General features: G+C 40.8%; 1 protein-coding gene across 3 annotated transcripts in view; it reads left to right on the forward strand.

Moving 5' to 3' along the window:
- pard3aa (par-3 family cell polarity regulator alpha, a) overlaps positions 1-16,148 on the forward strand; it is a 521,056-nt gene that overhangs the window by 282,959 nt on the left and 221,949 nt on the right. For all 3 annotated transcript variants that reach the window (XM_037537061.1, XM_017704401.2, XM_017704387.2), the window contains 2 exons: positions 808-996; positions 2,550-2,720. In XM_037537061.1, coding sequence (XP_037392958.1) covers positions 808-996; positions 2,550-2,720 — 360 coding nt within the window. The remainder of the gene's footprint in view (positions 1-807; positions 997-2,549; positions 2,721-16,148) is intronic.

Consider the following 16,148-nt stretch of genomic DNA (forward strand, 5'->3'; position numbering starts at 1 on the left):
TTTTTTTTATTGTTATTCATACAGTCTTGAAAACGCATCTCTTCCATTTTTCTTGCTTTAGACATAAAAGCAAAAAAGGAAAAAAACTGCATATTTACAGAATACATAATATAAATCAAATATCAGTGTAATCCAATATTTAATGTACTCTATACTTAGTATGGAATTACATTTAAATAGTAATTCCAAACCACAATAACATTAGATATTTATTTTATAAAACATTCCATTATAAAAACAACGTTTTATCTGAGGGTTTAATTAAGGGGTCTTGATGGCAGCAGGTATCCCATGAGCTCCTATTATAGGTGCTAGGCTTCCCCTGCAACTACTGCTTTCCCCAGCGCTCAGAGGGATGCAGCTTTGATTGGGGCTGTGATCAGCAGGAGGCTTCACTCACTCCACAGCAGTGGCCCTGTGGGAGCATCATATGTTGTCACATGACATTGCTATCTTTATCTTTCTTTTGCTCATGCAACAGCAATGTGTACTAGAACTGCTTTTCTAAAGCCCTCCAAGATGTTCAGCTGGGAGTCATTGTGTGCTGTGTGTTTCGTTTCTGACTTGTGATCAATTTAACATACAGTAAGCTCAGAGGAGTAACAACCTGAATGGTGTCTTGTGCTGTATGTGAAATATTGGATTTTGTGTTGTCAGAAGATAGCTCTTTTCTGGAGTGCGTAATGTGCTCTCAGGTGTAGATGTATTATGTTTGTCAAGTGGGGATAATATGTTTAAGAATATCTCCCACCCCCCCCCATCTCTATCTCTCGCTTGCTCTCTTTCTCTCCCACCTTCTCCCTGTAGAAAGCAGAGGATGATGATTTGGTGCTGACTCCTGATGGAACGAGGGAGTTCTTGACTTTTGAGATTCCTCTGAATGACTCTGGTTCTGCGGGATTAGGAGTCAGCGTCAAGGGCAACCGCTCCAAAGAGAACCACGCGGACTTAGGCATCTTTGTCAAGTCCATCATCAACGGAGGAGCCGCCAGCAAGGCAAGGAGACTTGAACGTTCCTGAATGGACAATTTAGTTGCCATATAGGTGGATTCTGTTACTAAGTTACTAAGTTACTAAGTTGTAGCCCATCTGTTACTGCACAATTTATCAGCCACTCTCTGTCTTTCATATCAGTGGTATGGGACTTCCAAAGGACCGTCGCTGACAAGTTATTATTTGGGTAGTGGTCCATTCTTAGTACAACAGTGACACTGACATAGTAATGTGGGTCATGCTGGTGTTAAGTGTATTAAGCACAGTGTTCCTGGGGTGTTTGTCAGTGTATGGACCACCTACCAAAACATATCAAGCCAACAGTGATTCTGTGGTCAAAAATTGGGCATAAAAGGGGTAGAGGATGACTTCAATAAATGTATTAAATTAGCAATGGTGCACTTCAAAAGTCCAAGCTTTTGTGGGCAAGCAATCTTAACAGAGAAAACTTTACCACTGCTGTAAAACCACATCTGTGTCTGAGGTTTTGAGAAGCTGAAACTGAATCCTGTTTCACACCAGACGCAATCACTGCAATGCACGACTCTGTAGCTATGCTGTGCTTCAAGCAGTTTACTCCTATATTACTCAATGTAACCTTCACACTGGCCACGCTGGCACATGCCACCATGTAAGTAACACACGTGTCAAGCTCAAAAATATACTTTGGGTCTATTTTTTGGTGTGTGCTATGCAGGCATAGTAGCAGTTTCTAGACAGCAGTGTTTATGCTATAAAATGTATGCTAATAAACAAATCAAGAAATGTAGTTTTAACTTTTTGAAAAAGTTAAAGAAATCCCTTGAGTAAGTTAATGTTGTGAACCCACATGCACCCCCACCCTCTTATACAGCTGTACATTACATGTTGAGAAAGCTAGCAACAGTCATAGCAGAAAGACCTGTTTTTACTGTTGGTTTTTTCATGTCATCTAGGCTTTAAAGCAATAAACGGACATTACAGATATTTGTATGTAAAAATGCAATGCAACCAGCAAGCACTTTAACCTCACAACTTGCGAAATAACAAACATTGCAGAGTGGTTCTGGATTACCACAGGCAACCTGTTGCTTCTGTTGCCACTCTAAGTTGAAACTGTTTTGTTAAACAGAACCCGGATCCACTTCTTGTGTCTAACTACAACCATGCAGAATAACATCAGTGCTCATAAAACCAAAATAAATATTTGTCTTTAATCTTTTTCTGCTCTTCTTTTCCATTTTTTTGGCTCTAGATGTGTGCATTCTATTTTTGAGACAGGCTTAATGTTTCCAACTTTTATTAAATTGCTCCTTTATAGCCATGTGGCCCAAAGCCGCTGCTTATGTCACTTATTAGTTAGAGGCAGCACTGCCAACAAAGTAGGAGTTCCTAACAAAATGGCTAGTAAATGTAGTTCATGCATACCTGTGTCAAAGAAACTTAATAATTTTCATGGTTTCTGTTGTAACAAATCTTTCACCCTTTAAAATAGCAAATAGGCTTTTGGACTTTTTTTGCATGTTTTCCTAAAATGTATTATGTTGTAGCCATGTTATTATTGTGTGTGTTTCCAGGATGGGCGGTTGAGGGTCAATGACCAGTTAATAGCTGTGAACGGAGAATCATTGCTGGGGAAAACCAATCAGGAAGCCATGGAGACTCTTCGCAAGTCCATGTCTGTGGAAAGCAATAAGAGAGGCATGATCCAGCTCATAGTGGCCAGGAGGGTCAATGGGAGGAATGAGGTGAGTGTGTGTGTGTGTGTGTGTGTGTGTGTGTGTGTGTGTGTGTGTGTGTGTGTGTGTGTGTGTGTGTGTGTGTGTGTGTGAGAGAGAGAGATAGGAGTAAGGTGAGTTAGAGAGAGAGATATCATAGGATGGTTATTTACCCACTGTGATTTTCACTTATTGAACCCTAGATACTGCCTTAAGTGTTTGGCTAGCTTCAGTCAGCCCTAGTCAGAAAGTGCATCTGAACTTACTATCCGTCACAAATTTTTTTTTGTTGTTGCATTAAATGTCCCAAAGTATCCAGACACCTCTTCTTATTAGTGAATTCAGCTACGTTATGGTGGACCCACTGCTGACACAAGTGTTCATTTAAGCACACAAAACTTGTACCTCCATCAAAAAGAATTTCCAGCAGAACAGGATGCTCTGTAGAAGCCGCACATAAGCCTGGGGTCACCATGCCTGATGCCAGGCGTCAGCTAAAGATGTATAAAGCCGCTGAGCATCGGGCTTTGAAACAGTGGATTCACATTTTCTGTATTGATGGAGCTCCATGTAGTACTTTTGGGATGAGGTGCAGTGGTGGTTGTGATCTAGAACTAATCATTCCACAGCAGTACCTGACTTCACTGATGTTCTTGTGGCTGAATGCAGTTAAATCCTCACAGCAATGTTCCACGATCTACTGTAACGTTTTCCTAGAAGCGTCGAGGCTGTTACTAAGGCAGAAGAGGAACAGACTTTTTATTAAAACATTTGATTTCAAAAGAAGGTCTACAAACCTTTGGGCACACAATATAAATTTGTTAACATTTTTCTTTTTAAAAGCAATTTATTTAGCCTTCAAAATCCAATACTATTAAATTTGAGCAAGATGATTTTAAACATTTCATTATTACTAGTTATATCTAGTTTTATCGGGCTTTGTTGTGTGAGGCAGGACTGTCATCAGGTTTGTACAGCTCTGGATCCAAGGCAATAATGGTGACTAGTTCCTCTTCCATTTTGCTTAACATTGATGTTACCAACTGAAGCCCTGGCTCAAACCTCCTCCTATTGGCTGACACATAGTTATGTTCTTCTGGTGAACTTTTTTAACAGACAGTGGAGTTAAATTTTTATGCATTACTTTGTGTTGGTGTCTCTGGATTATTCTCATTGAAATCAGTGATATTTTTGATAGATTTTTGAAAAATGTTCTTAAAGTTGCCTTAGGGTACACCCTGGCTGATATTTCATTAGACTGGGGACAGTCTGTGCTCCTGGCTCTCGTGTGTGGGACCGGACTTTAACAGGCATGCATATGACAACCTATAACAGTCATATTGTCCATTCTGCCTGATTGACAGACAGAATTTTGTGCCATGAGCAGATAGTTGAGTTCGACTACAGGAAAAGTGAATTATACTGAGGAGTTCTTATCAGACCAGAGCAGAGTTGAGCTAGAGCGAGTGAGAGAGATGAGGCGAAAGAGAAACGAGGCGAGAGATCGAAAGCAATTCAGCTTCTGAAATGCTCATGCTGATATGAACTGATAAGGGCTGGCTCTATGAAATATCAAATATCATCTGCTGTTTATTTATTTATTTTTCTTTTCTTCCACTTCTCTCTCTTTCTCTTTTTTCTTTACTTGTGTTTGTATTTAATTTTTTTTTTTGCATAATTCATTGTAACTTCTCAGAAATATGTGTAGTCTTAAAGAAATTATTTGGTGATAGAAGGTGCAGCACTGAAAATTTAAATCAAATTGATTTTACAATGTAAATTTTAATAATATTAAACAGGCATCAGAATGAACCTTTAAAAATTGTATTAGGTATTTTGAGTATTTCAAAATAAAAAAGTTAATAATAAATCATATACTACAATTATTAGGATTCGTTATTCACTTTTATCAGACACTATGGATGTTAATTTCACTATAGCATCATTCTCAGTGCTAAACAGCTTTATTGGTCATGTGGGAATCCTACTGCGCTGTTAATCATTTTTGAGACTGATTTTTATATTTATTTACTTATTTATTTATTTTGCCACTAGTCCCTATGGATCATGTGTGATGTTTGATAATGATAATGTTGTAAGAACTGGTTTGATATCAATGAAAACTGATTACAAACTTTGTGGAGCTATTCTGAACTTTACAGCAGTAGTATGTTGGATTAATGGAAAAAAGAAGAAAACAAGTATCCAGGGGTACATTCTAACTTGTAGATTCAGCTACTTTAAGGTTCTTAAAGTGGCTGAATAATTATTCTCTAATTATTCTCTTGGGGGCACACACAGCTCATATGATCTCCATAGAAAACCATTGTCAATAAAGTAGGTAGCCCGGCTTATATAGAGTCCCTCAGCATTGGGCTGTGGAGCAGTGAAATTGCAGTTTCCAGAGTGATCAAGAGTGATCTAGTGTGATCACCCTTACATTATATAACAAAATACATAGTTTTCCTTATTGATCTTTATAAGTAACATCTGAGCTAACACAAGCCATCTGAGACACAGTCTGTTTGGTCTGGTGAGTAGACGGATAGATGTTGCCAGTATAATAACTAGAGCAGCCAATGATTCCATCTTGTCCTACCATGCCCTCTACTGCAGCCAATCAGAAGACACTGTGGCTAATACCTGTTAATGAGACTGTGGCTAATACCTGTTAAAGAGATGGCAAAAAAGAAAAAGGCATCGTAATACATGTACACACACCCCACGGGTCAGTGCGCGCACACACTTTATAATGTGTTGCTTGGTCTAGATCAGGTCTGTTTAGTGTATTTTGTTTGTAATTGGTTCCTCTTGCTGCCAGCACTTTACTGGACTGGACCTCATGCTGCGTTCCTGTTTCATCATACACCCACATACCCACCACACACATCATTCCCCCTCATTCCAAGCAAGGTCACCAGTCCCCTCCAGAAGTGCCCAGATGCAAGGTCGCTTCTTATCTGTCTATCAAATGCTTTCTGGGTTGTTCGCCCTGCTGCATAAACCAGATCTGTCCCAAGCACAAGAGGCCTCCAGCTCAGAGCACTTCACTGGCATGGGACCCCTGCTGCTTGAGTGAGACTCATTGTGGGATGAGAGAGAGACAGCTTATTTAATTAATCATTAGACTCATAAGATCAATGGTTACATCTAAGTTTAAATAAAAAAACAGTGGATTTTGATACAGAAATGTCACTTCTGATGTGTTCACCAAAAGCTTACCATGTCAATCAGGCAGTCTGCAGCCCCTCCCACACCAAAAAAAAAAGAACCTATATCATCAATAAGGTTATAATAGGCATATTTCACCAGGAGTTATGTTGACCGCTACCTCCTCACCATCAAAACAAGATCAACTGGTCTGCATCGCTTAATCCAGATCGTCCCAGTGCACCAAATCAGTATTACTTAGTTACTTAATTAGCAGAGTCATTTTTAGAGCGAGAGAAAATGATCGAGAGAGAAAGAGACACAGACACAGAGAGAGAGAGAGAGAGAGAGATACACACACACACACACACACACAGAAGGAGGTAGAGATAGTAAAGGAAAAAGAAAAAGCATTTTGAGAGAGAAAGCGAGACACAGAAAGGAGAGGGCGAGTGTTGGCTGTAGGGTATAGAGGCTCTGTGCAGTTTTGTGATGAGCAGCAGTTTGCCACTGTCACATGCAGCGCATTCAGGAGCACACAGGCCAACATTCAGATGAATAAGATCCATCACTGTCTGCTCACTCGGACCATTTGTGCATGTGTGCTTGTGGGTCTGTGCTCTAGTGCAGGGGGAGGGGGGGGTTACTCTGTCCTTAGCACTGTTATAACCATGTAGTTAATAGTGTGTATGTATGTGTCGGTTTGTCTACAGGGGAATGGGGCAGTGTGGGGAATGTGGACTGGTGGGGTGGGAGGGCACCCCTTCAGCCTTGTCAATACCATGTGACTGATTAAGATGATGTCTGATTGTTTTTGCAGAAATAGTTGAAGATGATACTATATCCTCAGCTGTATGACTTCTGGTGTGAATATCTGAGGCTGTGTGTGTTTCTGTCTGTCTGTCTAAAACAGAATTTGTGTGTGTGTGTGGGGGGGATGCCAAAATGCTTGTTTATAAGCTCTGCATTATGTTTATACACACACACACACACACACACACTCACTGGCCACTTTATTACGTACACTGTACTAGTAAAAGGTTGGACCCCCCTTTTGCCTTCAGAACTGCCTTAATTCTTTGTGTCATACTTTCAACAAGGTGTTAGACACGTTCCTCAGAGGTTTTGGTTGGTTATTTGAGTTACTGTTGCCTTTCTATCATCTTGAACCATTCTGCCCATTCTCATCTGACCTCTCACATCAACAAGGCATTTTCGTCCACACAACTGCCGCTCACTGGATATTTTCTCTTTTTCGGACCATTCTCTGTAAACCCTAGAGATGGTTGTGCATGAAAATCCCAGTAGATCAGCAGTTTCTGAAATACTCAGACCAGCCCGTCTGGCACCAACCACCACTACATACCTAAATGCATTGAGTTGCGACCATGCGATTGGCTGATTAGCTATTTGTGTTAACAAGCAATTGAACAGATGTCTGGCGTGTGTGTGTAATATATATATATATATATATATATATATATATATATATATATATATATATATATATATATATAGTTATTACTATATTACATCACCACACCTAAAACTCATTAAAACTTTAAGCAATCTAAGATATTTAAAAAATGCAGCCTTTTCAGTTTGAAAATTACACTCAAATTGTTCAACTTTTCATTGTGATTTCAATATTAAAGATTTAATTTTCTCTTCTTCACACACACACGCACAACCAACACGTACACACTCCTTAACTGGCAGTTATTTTTACTGTGAATGCTAATTATGAGCATGTACATTAGACAGTCACTATGAGCTACTTGGAACCCTGTAAACGGAGAGTGACTGCTATTAGCTTTGAGCTAATGTGCTCTTGTAATAAGGAGTTAATTGCTCTTCATGGCCTAAGGATGGAAAAGGCCAATCACCATGGTGACATGATGACAGCTTCAGCATGGGTACGAGTCACGAACAGAAAGAAACTATGGACTTTCTCTTTGATAGCCTTTGGCTGTGCGGGCGAAGGCCCATTTCGAAGAGCATGGCTATCTCTCGCCCCATTCCGCTGGCTGCTGTTGGTAATTGGAGCAGTCCTACGCTTCAGAAGGGATGGGCCTGACCCACTTAATGATGTAATGTATGATTGGTCATTGCAATTTCTCCTCCCGCTCAATAATTGAAGCAATGCTTTCAGAGAGCCTGTAATTTCGATCGCAGGGTTTCTATTAATATAATGTCATATGTGTCCACGCAATTAAAATTCTGGGAAAGTCATTTCAATTCAATTAATTTCTTATCTGTACTTTAAAATGCACTTATCATTTTGGTATTTCAGTGCTGCTGACTTCAGCCTTTAGTCAATGGTACAGAGACTAAGACATGGGGCCAGGGCACAAATACATCAGCGACAGTCTTTTTCCCTGTTAATCTTTAATGAGTTTTTAACACAAACTCATATGTGTAAAGTTCAATCATTAAAAGCAGCCTCAAATCACAATTTATAGTTTTCTGATGTTTTTTTTTTATTATTTTAATGTGCATCACTGAAAGGCTAAGACCTTTGGCCATGAATTACTGAAATGAGAAACTAATGTAGTTCCATTTATTACATGTTTTGTTATTATTTTCAAGCCTCTTGTGTGTCTTTAGGGTTTCTATGGAAGCTTAAACCTGAATCCTTGCTTGAAATGAGATGTCAGGCTTAGTTAATCTCTCTGAGTGGGTGAAGCTATAGTTTGAGGTTTTTTGGTGATCAACATTGTGCAGGTTTTTGTTAGCGTGGTTTAGAAATAGCAGCGACTTTGTTGAAGATACTTTTCCTGTTATCTATAGAAACCACACACACACCTACACAGAAAAGCAGAATAGCTGGAGTCACTGTTTAGTTGGCTTGCCCTTTCTTTGTTTGCATGCTGAAATTAGATTAGCACCTCAAAAAGCCTAGAGCTGCTCACTACTGCGATCTGTGTGTACTGATGATTTATAGGTATTGCATGATCTTTCTGACACCTGTAGTAGTTGTTTGTGAATGTGTTTGTGACCCCGATATACTTGAGTGTATAAATGAGTGAAGTGTGTGTGTTCATATTTACTGCATGTACATTTAATTCATATGTTGCCTTCCAGTGTCAGGATAAATGTCTGATTGACATGGAGGCTGCTGCACTGATTCCCCGGCAACCTCCATGTGAAAAAATAGGCTCTTCTTTCCAAATGCACTTTTTTTTTTCCTCTTATGATGACACATGTAGTTAGTTGGAACATCACTGTTTAGACTTTAAATCTTCAGGAGAACATGTAATGTAACTTGTCAAATTCTTACATACAGATGCAGTATTAGCTTCTCTTTTAGTTGTTTGATGGATACAGGCTTTACTGTGAGAAAAAAGGATGCTATACAGGTACATTTGAAGTACCTTAGAAGTACAAAACTGTCCTTAATGCCCAATTGTGTAGCTTAGGTATGATTTAAAAGAGCATTACATTCATTTTACCTGGGGAGAATAATATATTTTTACAGTTTATAACTGAACTGTTCTTTAAATATAAAAGTGACACAGCTACATTATCTCATGCATTAAGTGCAGTAAAAGTTCTCATTCTACTTTGTTAACTATGCCAAAATAGGTCTGCATCGATCAAAGACATGTCACCTTCACCTTCACCTTGTGTTAACTGCTTTTAGTGCTAAAGGTATTTATACCAGAACATGCAAAGAGTTTCAATGTGCAGTTAAAACCTAGATGATGTGCTAGAACCATTGAAAAATGAAATACATAGAGTAAGGAGTGGAGTCATCACAGGGCACTACACCTTGAAATGCTCAAAATTTCAAATATTTCTGTGTAACATAATTTGCATTATCGGCAGTGTTAGAACCACATAAGTTAGGTTAACCCCTTAAAATCTCAGGCTTATAACATACCAAAGCTTATTATTCAGTAACTAAGGGATTATATTGCAAACCAGCTGTAAAAGTGTGTGATTGAACTTTGAGGTTACTAGTGCGCCCTGGTTATTTATGTGATAACATATGGGATAGCTTTACTATGGCAGGGATCAAATTTTTATGTCCAGGCAAGTGGGTTGGAGCATCTTAAAAATGGTATGGCTTCTCGGTCAAAACTGATGAGTACTTACCGACAGTGTTCAAGGGAAAGACAAACAACCAGCAACGGTATGTTGGGTGCCCAATGCTTTATAATGGAGAGCCCTCTCTGGGTCGGGGGTAGGCTCTTGCCTCAAGTGGAGGAGTTTAAGTATCTTGGGGTCTTTGACAGACCCCAAGATTGGATTGGAGATTGACAGGCGGATTGGTGCTGGGTCAGCAGTGATGCGGGCTCTTTACCGGTCTGTTGTGGTAAAGAAAGAGCTGAGCCATAAGGCAAGGCTCTCGATTTACCGGGTCAATCTATGTTCCCACCCTCACCTATGGTCATGAGCTTTAGGTAATGACCGAAAGAATAAGTTTGCGAATACAAGTGGCCAAAATGAGTTTCCTCCGCAGGGTGTCTGGACTCTCCCTTAGAGATAGGGTGAGAAGTCCGGTCATCCGGGAGGGACTCGGAGTAGAGCAGCTGCTTCTCCACGTCAAGAGGAGCCAGATGAGGTGGTTCGGGCATCTGGTTAGGATGCCTCCTGGACGCCTCCCTCGGGAGGTGTAACAGGCAAGTCCACCTGGGAGGAGACCCCGGGGAAGACCCAGGACATGCTGGCGTGACTATATCGCCCAGCTGGCCTGGGAGCGCCTCGGAATCCCCCTTGGAGAGCTAGTGGAAGTGGCTGGGGAAAGGGAGGTCGGGGCCTCATTGCTTAGGACGCTGCCCCCGTGACCCGAACCCCGGAGAAGCGGAAGATGATGGATGGATGGATGGATGGATGGATGGATGGATGGATGGATGGATGGATGGATGGATGGATGGATGGCATGTGCTTGGCATCTGTTTGCTTAACTTAACATTGTTGAGGACCAGGTACACCCCTTCATGTCAATGATATTCCTCAATGCAGTGGCCTGCTTCTGCAGGATAATGCATTCTGCCCCACTATGCACAGTGTTCTGGAACTCCCCAGATCTCAGTCCGATTAAGTATCTGTGGAATGCTCTGGAATAACATGTCCAATCTAACATGGCTCCACGTGGCAATTTACATTACCTAAAGGATCTGCTGCTAACATTTTGGTGCCAGATATCACAGGGCACCTTCGGAGATCTAGTAGATTCCATGTCTTGGCAGGTCAGAACTGTTTTGGCAACACTTGAAGGATCAACAGCATATTATCCATGTGGTCATAGTTAGCCTCATCTGTGTGTTAGAGTACGGTGCATAGTGCAACTTAAGATAATAGTGCAAGTGGTACTGAAATCATGCAGTAAATAGTGAATAATTTCACTGTTACTTTGCTTCACTGGGTGGACATTCCCATTAACCTTTGTGATCGCCACATAGCCCTGCCTGTATATCTCACCTGTCCCCCTTCTTTCAGTAGTGATATATCAGTAGTGATATACCTCTGTCACTCTCTGAAACCCCCTCACACTAAGCCTGCATTTACATATAACAGAGACATCTATCCTTATGAGTTATGCGTAAAGGCAATGTGGTCCACTTTTTAATCTAATTTAAGTCACATTTTTCATTGAAATGAAGATATATGCTCCATTGTTCGACACAGCTCAGCAGGTTGAGAGGATTCCCTGCAGGGGTTGGCTCATAAGTGAGACTTTAATGCAGACTGTTCCTCTCTCTTGACCACAAGAAAGCCTCTGAAATTGTTATAATTATGTAAGCAGAACTCTGAGAAAGGCACTTTGCTGCTAGAGTGCTTGGCCAAAATAGATTACTAACCACTTCTATCGTTCTTTTTTCTCTAACCTGCCCTTTTGATAAGGTTTAAGCAGTTTGTGACCTATGAACAAAAAGGGCAGAAAGCATAATCCACTTAGAAATTACTGAAAGAAAACTATATGAAGTCAGTAAGTTGATGTTCTTTAGACACAATTAACCGTTTCACAATACATATGTTTGCAATGAACTTTTATTGCCTATGACTTATGCTTACGTCAGCGTATTATTTATTTATTTATTGTGGTAGCATTTTCATGCTTATTCTGTGCTGTGCTCTTTATCACTTATAATAGACATAATAGACAGAATTACAGTGTGTGTATGTATATTCTGAATGTCCTTGGGGTGTATCTGATATAAACACACGCAACCACACACATACACACACACAGAATACCCACAAACAAGGCAAAGAAGTGATCCTCTGACTCTTGTCCTTCCAAAAATGGGCAGCGCTAATTGTCAGAGCAGAAAAAAGCTTTCATTGAATGGCAGAGTTACATAAAGGGATACACAGCCAATGGTGTGCATACAGATGATGTGCTGAGGGTCACAGCAGTATGATGATGATGTGAGTTGACATGAGGAAGGAAACGGCAAGGCTGCTACACAAGGCCATCCCACAAAAGGAAAGGCCTGATCAATGGTGTCTTGAGAGCACTTTCAATCAGCATGGCCAGTAAATTATGGCTAGTTATTAGTATTGAGCCAGAATGCCTCTCTGGATGCAGCACAGGGAGATGCCTGCTGAGACGCATCCAAATGCAGCCAACAACAAGCTAGACCTCACTGCTCAATCCGTCTTCAGTCTCTACACCAACGACTGCAGTTCCAAGGAAAAAGCTGTAAAGTTTTCAGATGTTCACAACCAACAGTGATGTCTGTCTACAGAAAGGAAGTTGAGCAGCTGGTGTCCTGGTGCAGCAGCAACCACCTGATACTGAACACACAAAAAACTGTAGAGATGGTGGTGTATTTCAGGAACCTGAAGTGGGAGAGGAACACAGACTTCATAGCCAAGAAAGCACACTGTGAAGCCAGTGATGATCCACCTAAAGAGCACAGTATTAGCTGTAATCCACTAGCATCAGTGCATGTTACTATGCTAATACCAATACAGGGATGAAAGAGTGAGAGAAGGGCATGTTAGAAGGAGTGAGAGAAAAGAAGGGTATGACAGAGTGAGAAACAAGAGTAGATAAATGGATGCAGTGATGTGATGGCAAGGGCTAATGCATGTGCCTGAGCCTGTGTAAGGCTGGCCCTAGCACACACTGGATGTGACTGCTTAAGGCCTGTAATTACAGCTGAAGAGGAGGAGAGGGCAGCTGGATTAAAGCCTCATAAACAGTGCTGAGATGCTCGGACAGCCGTTGTGTTAGTGCAAACCTCAACGTGTGATGCTATTTCATCTTCATGGCCCAACTTTTTCTTTCCAGCTCTGGAAGTATTGACTGTTGCAGTTGCACTTACAGGAAGAAGCTGTACAAAGAAGCAGAGTAGCTTCTGAGCTTTCCCACTACCATTGACCACAATTGTTAGTAATTTAGCAAAATATCCACTGCTGGTTACCATTACTGTACGTCCTCCTGTCAATCTGAATCCTGAACATGACCCATACTCATGACTTTCAGTTCCGACCAGGCCCGATTGATACTGCTAAATTTTAACCCAAACCTGACCAGAACCCCCTCGCATGCATTAATAGAGATGGATTATAACAGATGTGGTTTTACAGTGAATTGATTTACAGGCACTGAACTAACAAATCTACCTCACACTAATCTGAAAGCAGTGTTTTTGCTGTAGCCAACACCAACTTGACTAGTGCAAGCAGGTACTGTGACACGGATATTTGATTCTGGCTGCTGTAGTTGATGCAGGAGGGCTGCTTCCAAGATAAATGTGTCGCTTCCAAGATAAAAGTGCCTTTTCAGCAGTCATGGCTCAAAATACTATTAAGATCTCCCTAATTCATTTGGAATTTTAAACAGTTCTCTTTTTATTTCATCCTTGGCAAACACTGAAACTGGTTTTGTTTTATACATACTAGACTATACTGTATAGAGAGAAATCTTGTGTGAGTTTGCAAAATTTATGGAAATGTGCAAACAGGCAGAAACTTATAGGAAAACTATAGAAGTAGCCAAAGAGCAAGCATCAACTTAGTGTTATTGAGAGTTGAAGACAATATATGACTCACAACTGCACAATCAAATGACTAGACTTTGCAAGGAGACAAATCTCATGGTATATGTGAAAAAGTAAATGAGTCATGAACTAGCCACAGGTGTAGGTGATCAAGCATGGGCACAGGCATGGTGGATCTGGAGCTGGTGGCCCAATCCCAAAAATGCATGTCCACGTGTAGTCGTGACAGGGAGCTGCTGTGACATGATATGAGAGTTCTGGATTGACATTTCTAAATGTGTTGTAAATATGCTGAAAACATGAAAATGATGTGACTTAAGGTTAAAGAATTTACACACATTTTAATTAAGCACATTTTTAATTCCTGAATTTTCATGGCACACAAATTTCCACAGTCATCTGGTGTACCACCTGGTGGTACTCTGCATGCCATCAGTGGTATGCATACCACAGTTTTTGAACCACTGGAATAGATTATTAGCTGAGTTTTTCAAGGCACCATGGCTTGTTACTAAAGGGGCACCAGAATGAAAACATTCAGTATGGAATGTCAGGACTTTATAATGAGGCTCTTACTAGATGGCGCTATCTTAATCCACTCCGTTAATCCAGTCTGAGACAGCAGTAGATTAGGGAAGATCAAGATTGGAATTGGCCAAATAAATGCAGCACAGTGCTCTATCTGCACTGCCTTCACTCTGGAGCACTTCACTGTTAAGATCGGAGTGTCCCGTAAGCACTATTACTCAAGCTTAGCTCTATCATCCCCCTTGTCCTTTGTGAAATATATGCTCCCTTTCATTTATGCTCTCTCACACAAATACAATCTCTCTATCTCGGTCTCCCTCTCTCTCTCTTTCTAAAACCTCATCCCTTCTTTGGCATAAAAGCTAATATTTTATCAGATCTCATTCTTCATCCACCAACAGATTAAGGACGTGAGAAAAAAGATTCATAAAACAAATCCTGGTCTTACAATTGAAAGCTCAATGAGGCCAGCGCAGACTTTGGTAAGGGCTTAACAATAAGGCCGACTGTGCCGTCTTCAGCAGGCTCTGTTGTAATTGCGTTGACCCAGTCCATGCCACGGTAGCCTGGTTTTCTTATCAAGCCTGCCTAGATAAGTCTTCATCCCCAGACTTCATTAAATATCTCATCTATATTAAATAGCCCAGGGTCCCCTGGCTAATGCTTCTGCCAATGCCATCCTAGAGGCTCCGGACCGTCGCTTTCAGAACACTGATATGACCTACAGCCCCATCGTACATGATCACATGATGTTTGTTTCTACAAAGCAGTGTTTTTGTCACTCTCTCTGTCTTGGTCTGCCCACTCTTTCATCTCCTCATTCTACAGTCGTTTGGCATGTTTTCTTTCACAGGGCAAAAGGCCTCTGGTTTACATTTACATTTAACAGCATTTGGCTGACGCTCTTATTCAGAGCGACTTACAATTTGATCATTTTACACAATTGGCCTGACTGCATGTCTTTTGGACTGTGGGAGGAAACCGGAGAACCCGGAGGAAACCCACGCAGATACGGGGAGAACATGCAAACTCCACACAGAGAGGACCCTGGTCACCCGGCCGGGTAACCGAACCCAGGCCCTCCTTGCTGTGAGGCGACAGCGCTACCCACCACGCCACCGTGCCGCCACGTTTAGATTGCTATATACTGCTATAGCCTATAGATTACAGTATAGAGGAGCAGACTGAGAGAAAAAATAGCAGTGCTATGCTCATAGCATTTAAGTTCAGTCCTTTTTTAGGTGAGATGTATGACATTTAGCTGGTATGTAATTCACTCACTCACATTTAGCAGGCTGAACTTTCTCCACATGGGGAGCTGTTGGCACATTTGTAATTAAATTTCCACTGTGCTTTGCATCAGTGACACACTGTCTTTTTCCAATCAAAATCTTGTGATATTTTGCTCATTTACATTTCTTTTTCTACTTGACTTGCCTTGTGCCCAAACTCTGAATTGTACGTTTACCATGAGTGCTCATTTGCCAAAGGAATTGTGGGATGTGTTACATTTAAAATGGAACCCCCTCAAACTTTCTCACAGAGTCTGTATAAATTGTCTCTAGCAGTCTGCCCTTAGTTCATGTTAACTAGAATTTACTTTAAAAGAGATTAGTGTTGTCATTTGCTGGGGACATATATAGACAATAATTAAATGATCGTAGATGGCTATTTGATATTAGCATATATTTCTTTAGTGGATAAACCTTTAAAACATAAGCCTGAAAGTGGCTGGCTGAGCATTTCTTTGAACTTTTGACTGTAACTTGGTGATCTATTACACTGTTAACATAAAACAAAAACTTTAAAACCATATTTTTTT

This window comes from Pygocentrus nattereri, chromosome 3, assembly GCF_015220715.1.
Source record: "Pygocentrus nattereri isolate fPygNat1 chromosome 3, fPygNat1.pri, whole genome shotgun sequence".
NCBI lineage: Eukaryota > Metazoa > Chordata > Actinopteri > Characiformes > Serrasalmidae > Pygocentrus > Pygocentrus nattereri.